At 40.0% G+C, this 18,741-nt stretch overlaps 1 protein-coding gene across 10 annotated transcripts in view; it reads left to right on the top strand.

The window, feature by feature from the left end:
- The window catches only part of NRXN1 (neurexin 1), a 1,786,277-nt gene that overhangs the window by 763,837 nt on the left and 1,003,699 nt on the right, over window positions 1–18,741 (top strand). For all 10 annotated transcript variants that reach the window (XM_077282466.1, XM_077282464.1, XM_077282462.1 and 7 more), the window contains one exon: window positions 2,638–3,021. In XM_077282466.1, coding sequence (XP_077138581.1) covers window positions 2,638–3,021 — 384 coding nt within the window. The remainder of the gene's footprint in view (window positions 1–2,637; window positions 3,022–18,741) is intronic.

Genomic DNA, 18,741 nt, shown 5'->3' with positions numbered 1-18,741 from the left:
AGTGAAAAGGAGCAAAGCGACAAAGACCTGCCACCAGTTCCAGTAATCCGTTTTAGTGTCTCTCCTGCTAAAGACGGATTACACTTGACAACAGGCAGTGGAGAGCGCTTAGTGGCTGGCACTTTGGAACTATTTTTCAGTGGCAAAACAACATAATTTTTAAATTGAAATTAATTGTATTGTCTATCAAATGAGATCAAGTTGCATGAAACTACAGTGATCTATTAACAGTCTTGTGTTTGTGATCTTGGGGGTCTCAATGGGTGGTGAGCTCTGTCATCTCACATTTAGCATTGATAAATATTGATTCATGTTGATCAGAGAAAGGCTTATTGGTATTGATAGAAAAGATGTTGTAGAAGGCACCATGCATATCTGGTGTTTTTCTTTTCCATTCATACTTGGGTGGAGATATGCAGATGAGCATCTTGACAGTTTAATATCTATCCATCAATCTCTTTAATATGGATGAGCAAGGTCAAAGGCTACAGATTTACAAATGTAATGAATTCCAAAACCGATTTTAATAGCCTTGAATCCAAAGAGACTTGACCTTCGATAGGTAGTGTTCCGTGTGATGGAGCTGTGAAATGAAAGAGGAGAACTTCATTAGAGGATAGAAGTCATATATTATTCCCAGCTATTGAAATCAGCTTTAATAATTTAGCTTGATTAAAGCTCAGATTTGCATAATTGTTACACACACTTAAGAGGTCATCCTAGTAAAAGAAATTAAACATTATTTAAATACTTGTTCGAAAAAATTGTGGACATGAGAATAGTATTTAGAATTATTGGCTTCATGCTTAAAATGGTCCTTAGGCTTGTTGCACACATTCGACTATCATGGTCCAAGTATAGATCGCAATGACCGAACCGGCAACAGGTCTCCTGACTCAGCATAACCTGTGTTTGAGACCGCCTTCACACATCCACTTAAAAAAAGTACGCGTGAGACAGTCTATTTTTACTGTCCATGTGGTTATCTGTTGGCTGTCCATGTGCAAGGGTATACCATCCATGTGCCATCCGTGTGACACTTACCAGAATCGAATGCAGAATAGAAATTACAGATTTTTAGGTGTCAAAGATATGCAACAATATAGATATATAGATAGATAGGTAAATAGATAGACAGATAGATAATAGATGGATATATGTGAGATATATAGTTAGTGCCTTACATGTGTAGCTTACTGTACATGTATTAATCTAATAAATAAATGAAAAAATGATGTTTGTTCTTCCCTATTTTTAGCAACCAGCAAAGGTCTAGCAGACAGCTGTGAGTTGATATTATCAGGCTGGAAAGGTCCCTGGTTATTGAACCTTTCTCAGCCTTAAAAATACCAGCCCGTGGATTCCCAGTAAGTGGTGCATCACATGAGATGCTCCAACACTAGCACTTTACCTTGGCTCTTTCCAGTTGCAAGGGAGTGTTGGCAATCGGGGTAATGGTAGACGGGGCTGATGTCAGCAATGAATTGTCCAAAAGCAAAGCTGACATCAAGCCCTAGTGTAAGTAATGGAGAGGTGCTTCACCTTTGCTGGTTACCAAAAGGGGGACCCCACATCATTTTTTCATTTATTTACTAGGTTAATACATGTACAGTTAACTATACATGCAAGGCACAACTTATATACCTCACATCTATCTATCTATCTATCTATCTATCTATCTATCTATCTATCTATCTATCTATCATCTATTTACCTCATATCTGACTATGTATCTCTATATTTGCACATCTTAAACACATAAAAATCTTTAGTTTCTATTCTGCATTCTAATCTGGTATGTCACACAGAGGGCACACAGATATCATGAATATGTCATCAGTGTGCGCGTGTGTAATAAGTACTGTCAACCGTGCTGCCGGGAAAAAAAACGGACATGTCTACATTTGGGTCACAAGGACATGTGCGCGGCCCCATAGGTTATAATGAGTGTGCCTGTGTATCTGTCTCCGGTAGGTGTGAAAATTGACACCACACATTGTGGAAACACATTTATTCCTCTGATCCTTTTAGGATTTTCAGTGCAGTAGGCTGTACCAGTGAGTGACAGCCTTCTTTGTATAAGTGTGCATACAGTGATAGCTGTCAGTCACTGATATGACCGCCCACTGCACTGAAAAACCCAGAAAGAGAAGAGTATTTAATGATAAAAACACAGGTTATGCTGAATCTTTTCTTACAGAACTATATATCAATCTACATTGCTCCCCCGGCTCGATAACATGGTGCCTGAAGATTGGATTGCATTTTCATGGCAGCAGGTTCCCTTTAAGAATTTTGTTAGTGATATATAGTTATTGCCAGTGCTTTCGGAATTGACTCTGGTATTCTCTCTAAGAACTATCCTCAAATCATGAATTGTTGGGTCAGACTGGCATGCCTTGAGTCCTCAAAAAAAAATTGTTCGGAAAACTTACCATTAATCAATATACTTGTAGCAGCTACCAACATAAAAAGAAAGTGAATGAGAGCCGTACATTAGATGAATTTAATAACTAGTATACTGTATATACCAGTAGCAAAATGCCGATCTAACATGAATTTGATCATCTCAATAGTTGTATAAATATATAGTTTGTTAATTTCTTATTTTCTTTTTTGATTTCTCTGTCCACACAGGTACCATATCTGTCAATACTTTACGTACGCCTTACACAGCCCCTGGAGAAAGTGAAATTCTTGACCTTGATGACGACTTGTATCTTGGAGGCTTACCTGAAAATAAAGCTGGCTTGGTCTTTCCAACTGAAGTGTGGACCGCTCTTCTGAACTATGGATATGTAGGATGCATAAGAGATTTATTTATAGATGGTCAGAGCAAAGACATACGCCAGATGGCCGAACATCAAAGCACAGCTGGAGTAAAACCATCCTGTTCAAAAGAAACTAGTAAACCTTGCATTAACAATCCATGCAAAAATAGCGGAGTATGTAGAGATGGTTGGAACCGATTTGTTTGTGACTGCTCGGGTACAGGCTTCCTTGGCCGTTCTTGTGAGAGAGGTTAGTTTTTGTTTATTACTGTTGGCATACTTCTACTTTAACTCTAAAACGTAACATAGGTTCTCTTATGTGATGTCATGTGATTTCATTTTGCTATAACACTCAAATATGCTTGAAATAATGGGGCCTCTGTGATGAACAACATATGGGCTTTGGCAGTCCATTAGCTCATCATAGTGCACAATCCCACCTGCTTTGGAGGTAGAAGTGGGCCTCCCTTACCTCTTGGGTTACTGTCCACCCCTAGGTTACAGTTGTACTCCCAACTAGAGGCTGAACTTGATTCTTCATTTCCCCAATGCAACATTTGGTAAAACTATGGTAATCTATTATGCATCAAGTCTAATGCTCATTTTGTCAAAGGGGCAAGGGGACCTTTTGAGATGTCCCGCAGGCTCCAGGGCCCTAAAATAGCCCAATTTTTTTCAAAAGGCCTAAGTGTCCATTTGACAGGGAATTGTGCTTACAGTAGGTTTAATGCACCAGTTATTTGTCAGTATCACACTTCATTGGTGCTGTGAACAAAACCAAAAGTTTGTACTATATAATAAAGTTTAGAATTGCCAACACCAATAATAGCCGACTGCAGACATGGACCCACTACCCCAGGAATAGTCTTTGTCACCAATGATAGAAACATAGATGAGCAAGAATTTTTTTTTATGACGCCAAGGCATTGGATTGGAATCATAGTCGGACTGGGTTGGACCAGTGGTGGAGGTCAGGATGGTGTTGGAGGTAAAGCAGTAGTCAGAGCAGACCTCAGACAGAACATAGGAAGATGCACACCAAATCAGACTGGAAAAATAAGTCCTTTTTGTTTAGATGTAAGGTATTGGGGGAAGTATCCCACTTAGGCCTAGGGTACATTAACATTGGCTCAACTCATCTGCATTTAAGATTAATTGACTCTTAAAAAAGACAATAATATGCATCAAAAGAAGAATATTGTCATGAAGTCAGAGAGAAGCAGCCAGGAGCATCACAAGGATGATGCATCTTCATCTAAATATTACCTAATATCATAGAGAAAAAGTTATTTTGCCATCTTCTAAGTCATTTCCAAAGGATTGATGGGCACACTGCTTTTCGTCTGCCCCCACTGTACTAATCTGTAGGTAATTGGCACAGTTTAATTAGAGACGTGCTTCTGAGTCTTTTCAAGTAGACGGCAGGAGATGGAGCATGCACATTCATTTACCCAGTTGTCATGGTAATAGGCGTAGAGCCCAATGTGACAGTTTTCTTCAGGGCTCTTCTATTTGTGAAAAGCTTGTGCCTTACAGGGCTGCTGGTTTGTAAGAACTTAGCTCACATTAAATTAGGACAAGTGAGAACTAATACCCCAATAAGGAATAAATCGTCCTGTGCATACCCGAGATTCTCCACCTTCTTGCCACTACCAGGAGATCAGCATTGTCCTCATGTTCTGCACATAATGGGTGCAGCACAACGTATAGTCCTTGGTTTAGGGGGAAAAATTTTGTGTAGACACACGATTAGGCAGATGTATGAATATTTTCTAGAAGCATATCCCTTTTTTATAGAGCTGATGTGTCGTGTTCATGTTAGACATTAGTCTATTACTCATACCACCTCTTGGTTGTCTTACTTTAGATGGTAGATACCATTAATAAAGCCTTGCCCTTAATTTTATTTTATAGGTGCTTAGTAAGGCACAAAAAAATGCCCATGCTGTGCCAACTGCATAGAAACTTGCCCTAGAGGAATGATCACGGTAGGAGGCAGGGGAAGAGCTAGGCCATTGGGATTCACCAATGCTGTGATATGTCCAGGTATCTGACATACAGCACCAGGCAGGACATCCATAAAGGTGTGGCACACAGTGGCTTGCCACTCTAGCTGTCAGCAAAATGTATGGGCACCAATGCCACGATTGTAAATCCTCATTCTGGTACTTAACCACTGTGCCCCTGGATGAAGATACAACATCCTTCAGGCTGACCACCATAACACTTTACTGCCTCTATTAGTTAAAATTAGTCCAAGGTAACTTGGCTGCAACTTACTCCTGACTCCTAAATTGCAAAGCTGTGACAGTTTATAGAAAACGGGCAGTCACATTTGCCACTTTTCCTTTTATCTTTACACTTAATTCAATGCCATGAACTTATAAATTAGATGTCCCTGAAAAATACATGAAAGGGCAATAAACAAGGCAAATCTCTAACTAATCCAGGGTCATCCTATAACACTCATGAGAGGAAAAATAAACCCTTATGGAGAAAACCTTTAGGTAACCATGGCTAAAGGATTGCAAAAAGAGAGAAAGTCAGCTCACCATGAATTGATGCACTTGGTCATGACACATTCAATGCATGGAACCGCCCTCCGCAGATCGGAGTAAATTGAAAAAAGAGAAAAAAATCTCCAGCGCTGGAAACAAGATGAATGCAAGTAAAACTTTGCCTTTATTTCTTCATTTAAAAAGCATCATAGTTTGTACCCCACAGAGGACTGGCGAAACGATGCATTTTGGTGGTTAAGCCTTACTATTTAATTATCAAACCAACGCGTTTCAGTGGTTAAGCCTTACTATACAATTTTCAAACCGACACATTTCGGTGGTTAATCCTTACTATACAATTATCAAACCGACATGTTTTGGCAGTTAAGCCATAACATATGATTATCAAACCGACGCATTTCAGCAGTTAAGCCTTAGTACATGATTATCAAACAAACGCGTTTCGGCAGTTAAGCCTTAGTATAAGAGTATCAAACAAACGCATTTCGGCAGTTAAGCCTTAGTATAAGATTATCAAACAAATGCGTTTCGGCGGTTAAGCCTTAGTATATGGTTATGAGACCGACGCGTTTCGGCAGTTAAGCCTTAATATATGGTTAAGGCTTAACCACTGAAACGCGTCGGTTTGACCAGTCCTTTGTGGTGTACAAGCTATGATGCTTTTTAATTGTAGAAATAAAGGCAACGTTTTCCTTACAGTCATCTTGTTTCCAGCGCTGGCAATTTTTTTACACTTTTTGCTACATGTCTAAAGGATTATCCTTCCCTTGGACTAAGATTAATGACAACTTTAACTCATTCTAGCCATGATAGAATTAGACATGACCCCAGATATAAAAAAAAACTGATTCAACAAATAGAATAAGACATGAATCTTTATGCAAGTAATAATTAAATAAACAGAAGTAGAATAGTGATTATGTATATGAGAAGAAAAAATAGTGGCACTCACCGGTCCTGTAAAATCCAATATGTTTATTCAGAAAAAAATGTTTAAAACTCTCTGCAGTGAGGGAAGGAGCACATGTGCGGGACAACAATCGTTTTGCATTCTCCTGCTCTTTTACTGGTCCTGGAATTACAGGACCAGTATAAGCGCAGTAGAGCACAAAACGATCGACATCCCTGTTTTTCTGAATAAAGACATTGGATTTTACATGACTGGTGAATGCTACAGTTTTCTCTTCTCATATACATGTTTGCACCTTATTATTTGAGCACCTCGTACCTGCAGGCTTGATTGCTCAGTCCAAAGTTTGGTTTAATGACATGTTAAAACACACAGGTTGAATGTTGGTGGTTTTCTCTGTAAAATAGTGATTATAACAGACCAGTGGGAAATGTTTCCTCCGCTTTTTTCTGGTGGGAGAGAGAGGATGTGATAGAAAAGACAGGAAGATACACACATACTGTGCTCCTTCCTATTTTGGTAAGGCCACCACTGCTTAAAATCTACACAGCTATACAAACAAAACCTTAGAAGTTATTGGTCCCCACTTTCCAAATTCATGTCACTCTTTGCTTAGTACTTCGGAGGTGTCTATAACTCTGTAAATGTTTTAGCATACTATAAATGTCAAAATTTACATATTAGACAAGAGTTGTCCAAATCCACCGATGTCGCTGACACCTGTCTAATGTGTACAGTGGCCTCACAACTCTTTCCTGACAGATGTTGAAAAAGACTGGGATCTGCATGTCAGATTTCTTAGGCAGGCTTCACACTAGCATTTGTCAGGGCTGCGGATGGCAACCTTCTTCCTCCGTGAAGCCCCGCCCACTGCCATGCCCCTTCCTTCAGCTCTGCCTGCGTCCTGCATACCCTATCTTTAACATTGGTTACGCAGACCATGCGGATGTATGTGGATGCCTCCGCATGTGTTGTCTTGACGCTGCTCTGACCAGCATCAAACGCAACATGTTAGGATTTTGTTTCGGTCAGCACAGCTTCAAAATGATGCATGCAGAGGCATCCGCATACATCTGCATGGCCTGTGTACCCAATGTTAAAGATAGGGTATGCAGAACGCATGCAGATGTAGGCAGATCAGAAGGAAGAGGCGCTGCACTGGGTGGGGCTTCACGGAGGAAGAAGGCTGCCATCAGCAGCCCTGCCGAACGCTAGTGTGAAGCTAGACTTAAGGTACCTTCACACGAAACGACTTTACAACGAGAACGACAACGATCCGTGACGTTGCAGCGTCCTGGATAGCGATATCGTTGTGTTTGACACGCAGCAGCGATCTGGATCCTGCTGTGATATCGCTGGTCGGAGCTAGAAGTCCAGAACTTTATTTGGTCGTCAGATCGGCGTGTATCGTCGTGTTTGACAGCAAAAGCAACGATGCCAGCAATGTTAAACATGGAGCTAACGACCTGTGAGAACGATAAGTGCGTCACCGCTACGTCACAGGATCGCTCCTGCGTCGTTCTGGAGCTGCTGTGTTTGACATCTCTACAGCGATGTAAACAGCGACGCTGCAGCGATCAGATCGTTGTCGTTCTCGTTGTAGAGTCGTTTCGTGTGAAGGTACCTTTAGGAAAGCCCTTTGTTCTCCAGAAGATAGGGTGTCTAGCTGTGGCTCTCTCATAGAGAACATTCCTGTGTAAGTGGAATCGGGAGAGATAGCTGTCAGATAATTTAAAGATATGTCAATAGCTAGCTAATGTTTATAGGGGACTTAAGACCTGAGCCCCAGATTAGGGCTAGTGATGTCACTGGGAGTACTGAGATAAGATAAGTTGCAGTCAGTGTCGTAATCCGTTGGCAAGGACCCACCAGTAACCCACTCCAGGGCCCCACTTTTCAACTACATGTAAATGGGACAATCACAAGTTTATGTAACAATCAACTGGGTAGATTGTTAAATGAATAAGATGCCGACTTTGTCTGTACATAGTGATTGAAGTATATTCTACCAAGTAAGAGTGTAGTGGCTGCAGAGGGGCCCACCAGAGAATTCTCCTGTTCTGCTGTGGGCCAGTCCAAGCCTTGTTGCCGTGATGTCATGCAAGCTAGTCATACGGCATCAGATGATGAGTTTATTGATATTTTTGTAGCCAGCACATTATATTATCTCCATGTATTTATGTCCCACTCTTCTGCCGCTGCATATTATGAAAGGAAATATAATGTTACCTCCATACAATACATATCACTGCAGTAATATATCATGTTTCATGAAAATCATCATAGATAGAAAGGAGGAAAGCACAAGATAATGGGCGCCCCATGATGTCTTTCTTGCTTAAGTGCTGCCACACAGGATCTGCTTGAGATATCTAAAATTCTGATTGTCAGCAGGAACTACAAACAAGGAGCCCTGGGGGGTTTCATTGAGCTCTTCTTACCAAGACAGTGTTTGAAATCAGTGTTTGAGATTGTGATGTAGACTTTAAAAGAAAATCAAGCAAAAAAAAAACAAGAAACAAAGACTAAAATACAGTGTTATTCAGTATAATAAAGTAGGACTTGTCCTTTCCAAAATCGTTTACGGTACATACTGACTTTACTGATTTATGAGAAAAAAAAAGAAAAATACAATTATGTTATATATATATATATATATATATATATATATATATATATATATATATATATATATATATATATCGCTGGTATGAAAGTTTATCTATGGATTCCTCTTTTTTTTTTTTGCTCTGATCCCCTGCATTGTGACATTAAAACAAGAAAAGAGGTTAGAAAACATCACATTTTAATTCTACATATTCTGACTCAGCGTTTAAAAATGAATGTGTGGTATAAAATGTAAGTTTACATGGAAAGCCCAAATGAAGATAAATCCTTTTCGAATAAAGGTTTTTAATTTATATAGTGTTATGTGGGGAAAAAAGACCCTTTTTCCCATTTCAGGAGCCTGTGGTTACCATTTATCTGCAAATGTTCTTATCCTTCTTCAGTCATTTGTGCAACACTGATAATTGAGGACTGATGAGTGGAGGGCGGGTGGGGGGATGCAGCTGCAGTTTCTCGCTCTCAGTATTTAAGTATAATAGCATGGGAGGGAGAAGGGAGGAGATGAGGGAGGCATATCACACACATGTTTTGGCTGTATTACTTACACATAATTAGATCTCTTCTAGAGGGGGGAAAACTCTCTCCATTGCTACATATAGTAGTTACCTTGTCAGACAATGTCCAGCCAATAAAAGAACCTTGAAACATAACAATGGTTATCAAATCAGACACCTACAGAATGTAGCTCACGAAAGGATATCAATTCAAAAAACATACCAGAAAAAGAAACAACCTTCCCAACACAAGTCAGATTACAAATGGACTAGCAGGATGCAGCAGACCCCCATAATAAAGGCGGGGGGCAGCACAGGTGCAAAACACTGTTCAAAAGCGACCACTCACTAACCTACCAATTCATGGAGGCTGCCTCGTCAAAAATGCACATAGCACATCACACTTTGCACACGTATCTCTACGTGGCACACATACTGTATGTATACATGTGTACATATACATAGTTACACAAATTTTACATCTGCACAATTTATTATATTATAGATATAATTCACTAAATATTATTATTATTATTATTATTATTATTATTATTAATATAAATAGACTATGAATATACGGGTTTGCATATTCTGTTATATATTTGCACATTATATACTTTCACAGTTGTAATTTTGTCTTTTATCTTATATTATTTTATGTCTGTTGCATATTTTGCAGTATTTGCACTTTTTTACACCAAACATAATTGTACTTTTCTACAACATATTCACACAATATCACTACAAACACTACATATTATATTTTGGTACAATATATTCGCACACATTAATTTAATGCAGTGACAACCTTGGCTTTTTCCATTATCATACTTGTATAAAACCACATTACGGCCTTTGGGGAACACAACACCATTGTGCACATCTTATTACATTCATATCCTTTAGGAGTATCACGATAGCACGCATGCACGCTCTGTGCTCTGCGTGCCTCCACATCCAGAATCCTCCATTTCCATGGCATTACGTTCAGCTGACCATGACGCCTCAGATCACGTGACGCGGATGCTGTGACGCACGTCGAGCCTCCTGTGTGCACATGCGTTACACACGCCATGCTCACCTATTGGACAGCACACATTTAAATACTGCCCATCACTAGATGCACCCACTCCCTGATGAAGCATGTCACTACAGGCTGCAGCATCCAAATACCAAGGTAACCGAGCTTTTTACATGATTCCAACCATACTTATGTCATTCATGATTGTAGGTTAGAGATGTGAATAGAAGGATATTGTGCACTGGCACTTTATCATGGGTTACGTTCTATCCATCTTTTAAGTACTTCATAGCACATGCACTTTACTTACTTGATTGTACCCAGGATAGTCTTATCCCACACTTTCTGTAATTCAGTCACAGCGTACTAGATTTATGTGTAGGCCGTTCTGTACTCTATTCTATTTTGGAAAATCAATTTTATGTACCATATATACCATTTGACATAATTTCTGCATGTCACAAACATGATGTGTGATATTTTTGTGCAGCATTTTGCTATACGGTCATACATATACAATGATTTTGTTATTTGTCTCTGTAACTTACTTAGTTTGACATGAGCTTCTTTTAATATCAGTGCATCACCACTGAATATTTATGCATTTAGTAATAAATTATTCACAATAATATTATTAGTGATGAGCGAGTATACTCGTTGCTTGGGTTTTCCCAAGCACGCTCGAGTGGTCTCTGAGTATTTGTTAGTGCTCGGAGATTTAGTTTTTGTCGACCCAGCTGCATGATTTACGGCTGCTAGCCAGCCTGAGTAAATGTGGGGGTTGCCTGGTTGCTAGATATTCAAGCTGTCTAGCAGCCATAAATCTCCGAGCACTAACAAATACTCGGAGATCACCCGAGCGTGCTCGGGAAAACCCAAGAAACGAGTATACTTGCTCATCACTAATTATTATTATTGACCATCATCTCAGTTCTTTTCTCTTTTTTCTTCTGCATGAATCATTCACTGATGGTCATTTTTACATCTAGTTTGGACCCATGTGCGCATAATTTAGTGATGTCACTATAGATAAGTCGTGCACATATATTTGCCCTTCTGTGTCTTTTCCTTTGTCTCCATCTGTAGACAGTTGTTTTATGGTAGAGTTGATTTTGGCAAATTTTCTCAATTTGATGGGTGGAGGTAAGATTCGATTTGTATATTTTCTATATAAATTTGGTGAGAATCGAATCTGCTGGAAAGAGCTTAACAAAATAATAAACTCTTTCAATCACATCTTCTCGGTCCCACATAGTTCTCCCATTAGTTTCTTCTACTTCTGGGTCTTCTGGCGGGCACTTCTGCTGACTAGCCCCTTGCAGTCACATGGGTCGTAACACACAGCGTTAACGTTACTGACATCCATGCATCACTCTGCACGTGCTCGCGTTGATTCAGTGAACTCAACACCATGTCTGTTGCGGTGTTTAGTTATCGATAAGAGGCCAATGAGAAGTCACAAGACAATTGGTCGATTGAAGGACAGGTATGGGAAGGGCCAGTGAGATGATAATTTTTTACTTTTAATTTGCTTTACTGGATTAAAAATACTTTCTTTATTGTAGCTTTATTAAAATAGTAACAAGGGCATAAAAAAATATGAGAAATCGCAGATTAAAAGTCAGGCTGACTCAAAACGCGTCAGATATTTTTCCATGCCCATGATTTTTGCTTTTAACCCTCTTTGGTGGATTGAAAACCCTTTATCATCACATCAAACAGAGCTGCTTGATACCTCAGAATCCTTATCTGTGCAAAGTGGAGTGGATTGCCCGGGAACCAGATTAAACAACATGCATGTTTTTAACCACTTCCTTGAGAATCCAGCAAAATGGTGATCATCTGGTCACCGTTTAGCGGGAATGATATGAATTGAATCCCCCAAAATTTAGAATTTAAATTTTAGTGGTGAATTTGTACTGAATTAATTTACGCTAGAATCAATTTTATTATCTATAATTTGGAGGTTTTTTTCGATGGATGAGATGCTGGGAAAGATACTGGGATGGGTGCTAGATTCAGTGGAGTCATACAGGCAATGCTCCATAGAAAACAGGTATGCAAGTGGCTCTCCTCCAGAAGGAACAACATTATTTGTAGTCCCCACTACACATAATAGACAACTACTGTATACAGCAGGCAACTTGGTCAGAGTGAAGCAATTTTTTGTTGTAATTACACTTTAAAGAGTGACTGCTGTATTAAATTGTATTTAAAAATCAATAGTAAACAATAGTAAACATGAAAATAAGAAACTTCGTAATGCATCTTATCAGAGAGATCTGCTTCTTTCTCCTCCAAAATTGATCATTCATTTTCAAAATCCTCAAATCTGGGGTAAAATCTGTATCAGTGAAGATAGATTTTTACATTACTAAGACAGGAGATGACAGTTACTACTGATAAGATTCTATGGAGACAGGAACAGATAGGAGGAGCTAGAGACAGAGATCCTCCTCCATCCCCTCACATCTCTATAAAATCTTATCAGGACCGGCTGCCATCTCCTATCTCAGTAATGGGAAAGTCTGTCTTCACTGATACAGTTTTTACCCCAGAATTGAGGATTTTGAAAGTGAATGATCAATTCTGCAGGAGAAAGAAGCAGATCTCTCTGATAAGATGCATTACAAACATTCTTATTTTCATTTTACATATACACATTGTGATGGGAAAAAGTTTTTGCCCCCTTCCTCATTTCCTATTCTTTTGCGTTTGTGTCACACTTAGATGTTTCAGATCACCAAACAAATGTAATTATTAGACAAAGATAACATAAGTAAACACAAAATGCAGTTTTTAAATGAAGGTCTTTATTATTAAGGGCAAAAGAAATCCAAACATACAGGGCACTGTGTGAAAAAGTGATTGCCTCATAAAACTAATAACGTATTGGAACTCTGTCATGCATCCATTTTTGCCCAGTCTCTTTCTTATGGTGGAGTCATGAACTTACCTGTGGCAAGTGGGGCCTGCAGTTCTTTGGATGATGTTGTGGGGTCTTTTGTGACCTCTGGGATGAGTCGTCTCTGTGCTCTTGGGGTAATTTTGGTGGGCCGGCCACTCCTGGGAATTTATTTGGATGGAGGAATGATGTCTAGCTTTTGAAGATCTTTTGTCTACTTCTCTTTGTCAGACAGGTCCTATTTAAGTAATTTCTTGATTGAGAACAGGTGTGGCAGTAATCAGGCCTGAGTGTGGCTAGGGAATTTGAACTGAGCTTTCCCAAAGATGTGATAAACCACAGTTAATTTATGTTTTGGGGAGGGGGTAATCACTTTTTCACACAGGGCCCTGTAGGTTTGGATTTTTTTTCCCTTTATAATAAAGACCTTCATTTAAAAACTGCATTTTATGACTACTTGTGTTATCTTTGTCTAATATTTTAATCTGTTTGGTGATCTAAAACATTTATGTGCGACAAACATGCAAAAGAATAGGAAATCAGGAAGGGGGCAAACACTTTTTCACACCACTGTATATATAGCAGTAAAAGCAGACAGTCTGAAAGGTATTCTAAGGTAAAATGAAATATTCTTACTTTAAAGATTTGAAGTCTGACAAAATGCATTACAATAAAAGAATCTTCACTGTCATCAGGTAATATAGTTCAAAATTTCAATATCATGCTTCTTTATGGTTGGCTTATGGACAAGCTTCATTTTAAAGGCAGGTGGGTCAGATAGAAGAGCTGTGTCTGTCACGGCTTATTATGAAATCCACAGTAGAGTAGACTCCAATATGTTAAACTATTAACACAGGAGCAAGAAAAATGTGACAAACCAGAAGATAAGATTTTATTTTAGAGGCGTTTTTCAACCATATACAATACACATACCAAGAAATCCCAGAATCGATGTTACACCTCAGAAACCTTTTGTCCACGGGCTGCCAACTTTGATACTGTGGACTGTTTCTTTGCTGGTGGAGTGAAGTTGGCAGAGGGTTGATCCAAAGTGTCAACTAAATTACAAAATCGTTCAATTAAGCAGGCAATGTGTACCACCCTGTGGCAAAATTCAGCTATTACATATGGCCATAGTGGAGATAAATGAGCAAGAAAAACTGCTTGCATATTGCCATCGTTTCAACAGGAAAAGGAAACATATGCTGATTTGCAAACAAACAGGAGACATGCATCTTAATAATGAGGTTGGCAGGACAATTTTTAATATAACTCACGCTCATCCATTTCTTTTTTTTTTTTTGCCTTCCTACATTGCACACTTATAATTATGAGCATCAGTAATGAAATCTAAATGGACCTTTTCCGACACCATGCACTAGAAATACAGTAGTAAAAAATATAAATTATTATCAATTATTACTTGTTTTAATATGCTGGTTAGCATCCCATTTGCCTCGGTACTGCAGTGCTCCAATGGTAAATAGCTGATCACTGGACTTCTCTGACAAACCAGATATGTCACTCCTAACCTTTCTGGAAATATCAATGAAGGGGCGGCCCTCTACCTATAAAGTACTTTAGAAATAACCTAATGCCAAACCACTTTTGTAATTAGCTTTAGTATAAATTCCCGATCCTACTTTTTTCTGCAGAGGGTACGGAAAGTATTCATACCCCTTTTCACTTGCAGCCATTTGGTACACACTGCACCCCATCTTGACTGAAAAAAAAACAGAAATGTAGTAATTTTTGCAAATTTATTAAAAAAGAAAAACTGAAATATCACATGGTCATAATTATTCAGACCCTTTGCTCAGTGTTGAGTAGAAGCACCCTTTTGAGCTAGTACAGCCATGAGTCTTCTTGTGAATGATGCAATACGTTTTTCACCCCTGGATTTGGGGATCCTTTGCCATTCTTCCTTGCAGATCCTCTCCAGTTCCGTCAGGTTGGATGGTGAACGTTGCTGGATAGCCACTTTCAGGTCTCTCCAGAGATGCTCAATTGTTTTTAGGTCAGGGCTCTGGCTGGGCCAGTCAAGAATGGCCACTGAGTTGTTCTGAACCACTCCTTTGTCATTTTAGCTGTGTGCTTAGGGTCATTGTCTTGTTGGAAGGTGAACCTTCTGCCAAGTCTGAGGTCCAGAGCACTCTGGAAGAGGTTTTCATTCAGGATATCTCATTTGGCCGCATTCATGTTTTTTTCAATGACAACCAGTCGTCCTGTCCCTGCAGCTGAAAAACACCCCCATAGCAGGATGCTGCCACCACTATGTTTCACTGTTGGGATTGTATTGGGCAGATGAAGAGCAGTGCCTGGATTTCTCCACACATACTGCATAGAATTATCACCAAAAAGGTCTATCTTCATCTCATCAGACCAGATAATCTTATTTCTCATAGTCTGGGAGTCCTTCTTGTGTTTTTTTTAGCAAACTCTATGTGGGCTTTCATATGTCTTGCACTGAGGAGAGGCTTCCGTCGGGCCACTCTGCCATAAAGGCCCGACTGGTGGAGGGCTGCAGTGATTGTTGACTGTGTGGAACTTTCTCCCATCTCTCTACTGCATCTCTGGAGCTCAGCCACAGTCATCTTGGTTCTTCTTTACCTCTCTCCCCAAGATTCTTCTCTCACAATTGCTCAGCTTGGCTGGATGGTCATTTCTAGGAAGACTTCTGGTGGTCCCAAACTTCCATTTAAGGATTATGGAGGCCACTATGCTCTTAGGAACTTTGAGTACCCCAGAAAGTCTATTGTAACCTTGGCCAGATATGTGCCTTGCCACAATTCTGTCTCTGATCTCCTTGGCCAGTTCCTTTGATCTCATGATTCTCATTTGGTCTGACATGCACTGTGAGCTGTGAGGTCTTATATAGACAGTTGTGTGCCTTTCCAAATCAAGTCCTATCAGTTTAATTAAACACAGCTGGACTCCATCGAAGGAGTAGAACCATCTCAAGGAGGACCACAAGGAAATGTACAGCATGTGACTTCAATATGAGTGTCTGAGCAAAGGGTCTGAATACTTATGACCATGTGATATTTCAGTTTTTCTTTTTTATTAAATTTGCAAACATTTCTACATTTCTGTTTTTTTCAGTCAAGATGGGGTGCAGAGTGTACATTAATGTGAAAAAAATGAACTTTTTTGAATTCACTAAATGGCTGCGATGAAACAAAGAGTGAAAAATTTAAAGGGGTCTGAATACTTTCTGTACCCACTGTATATGTGTTTTTTTCTTTGCTATACTTCCTGTGATGTTTTATTTGAGGGGTGTCTCAAACAAATGGGACATTATCAGGGGGCGGTGATAGAAGCAGGGCGAGTGACACCATGGTCACACCACAACTACACCACCTTCAATTGAATCATTATCAGGGGCAGTCCTGGTGTCACTCACCCTGCTTTTATCACAGACCCCTGTTGACAATTTTATTATTATTATTTATTTATATAGCACCATTGATTCCATGGTGCTGTACATGATAAGGGGTTACATACAAATTACAGATATCACTTACAGTAAGCAAACTAACAATTACAGACTGATACAGAGGGATGAGGACCCTGCCTTGCGGGCTTACATTCTACAGGATGGTGGAGAAGGAGACAGTAGATTGGGGGGTTGCAGGAGCTCTGGTGTTGGTGAGGCAGTAGCTCCGGTAGTGGTGAGGAGGCAGTGGGGTCAGTGCAGGCTGTAAGCTTTCCTGAAGAGGTGGGTTTTCAGGTTCCGTCTGAAGGATCTGAATGTGGTTGATAGTCAGAGGTGTTGGAGCAAAGAATTCGAGAGGATGGAGGATGTTTGGGAGAAGTCTTGGAGGCAGTTGGGTGAGGAGCGAATAAGTGTGGAGGAGAGAAGGAGATCTTGGGAGGACCAGAGATTATGTGAGGGAAGATATCGGGAGACTAGTTCAGAGATATATGGAGGAGACAGGTTATGGATGGCTTTGTAGGTCAGTATTAGGAATTTGAACTGGATATGCTGAGGGAATGGGAGCCAGTGAAGAGATTTGCAGAGAGGGGAAGAGGAGGAGTAGCAAGGAGACAGATTAATTAGTCGGGCAGCAGAGTTAAGGATGGACTGGAGAGGCAATTTACTTTAGGGGAAGAAGCAGTGGCTCTGACAAAGATATGGTGACTTCTTGATCACCTCTACTGAACTAGGATGTTACCAAGGAACTGATTCTTTGGTAAGTGATTGGAGTGCCGCCCTCTGATGACATCCTGTTTCAGTTGAGGCGATAGAAGTTGCTGAGAAATGAGTGCAGCCCCAGCCTCCTGTAATGTCCTGATTGAGGCTTCCCTCAACAAAATGTCACAGGAAGTAAAGAAAAAAAAGACATATAGGATATAGTAGGATAGGGAGAAGAGGATAGACTTTTATAAGAAAGCTAATTACAAAATTGGTTAGAGATTAAAGATAGGTTTTTAAAGGGCTTTGTAGGAAAACCCCTTAAAGGACTCCAAATCCTCAAGATATAAATTCAGTTATATATATTATTGCAACTTGATAGAAAAACCATCTAAAGAGAGCAATTAACTTCACTGCCACTAGTAGCCTCATGCAGGCACATATGATATCTCCTCACATAGTTTCACAAAATCGTGTTTTTTCTGAGCAGAAAGGGCTTTTTTTGTTTGCTTCAGTTCCACTCCAGTCCTGCTTCATACTCATTTGCAAACCCATGATGCTTAGTTAACCTAGAATGAGTTGTTTTTTTCTCCTGCTTTAGACCAGCTCCTGCATGGTCTATCTCCTTGACCTGCTGTAAATCTCTCTGACTGAGCAGAATAGGGTTACAAATGAGCATGGAGCACTACTTAAATAGGAGAAAAAAGGCCCTTTCTGCCCAGTCAACCAAGTTTTTTTTCCCTCCTGCTTCAGCCCTACTCTGCAGCTGAGTGAGCAGATCAGCTATTCTTCTTCATGATGCTGCTCCTCCACTTTACAGTTGAGACACAAGTATCAAGCGGCATTTCTTCAGGCTACAACCCATCCTTATGCATTCCTAGGGCTAGTTGCAGCTTGAAATTTGTTTATAGCTGTTGTGCTCTGAACATAAAAAAGTATTAGAGTTTAGCAAACTGATTTGCAGACTAGAGTACTGCAAATTTGCTACTGCACCTCTTATGATTAGGAGCAGGGCTGTAATGATCACGGTCACAGAGGGAGAGGAGTAAGTTGAGAAGAATTGTTTCTTTTTTAAATGTGTTAGACTACAGTGACAAAACGGGGAGCATTATTACATGATGGGCCCAGGATGTGGGACATTATCACTGGAAGGGGAAGGTGTCCAAGATGGGGGGACATATTGTTAGGAGTCGAGTTCCTGCCGCTGCACAGAGGGAATCTCGAACCATGTCTGCTGCGGTCCTCATTCTGCATCAGCCGTAGTGGAGCCTGCTCAGCGGAGACGTCGGTCCCAGCATCTCGCTCAGTCTGATTCTGTGCAAAGGGTTACTTCTGCCTTTCCAGGCTCTGCCATTGTA

Source organism: Ranitomeya variabilis, chromosome 2, assembly GCF_051348905.1.
Source record: "Ranitomeya variabilis isolate aRanVar5 chromosome 2, aRanVar5.hap1, whole genome shotgun sequence".
NCBI lineage: Eukaryota > Metazoa > Chordata > Amphibia > Anura > Dendrobatidae > Ranitomeya > Ranitomeya variabilis.
The sequence above is the reverse complement of the archived record's forward strand: the minus strand, read 5'-3'. Positions and strand labels throughout refer to the sequence as shown.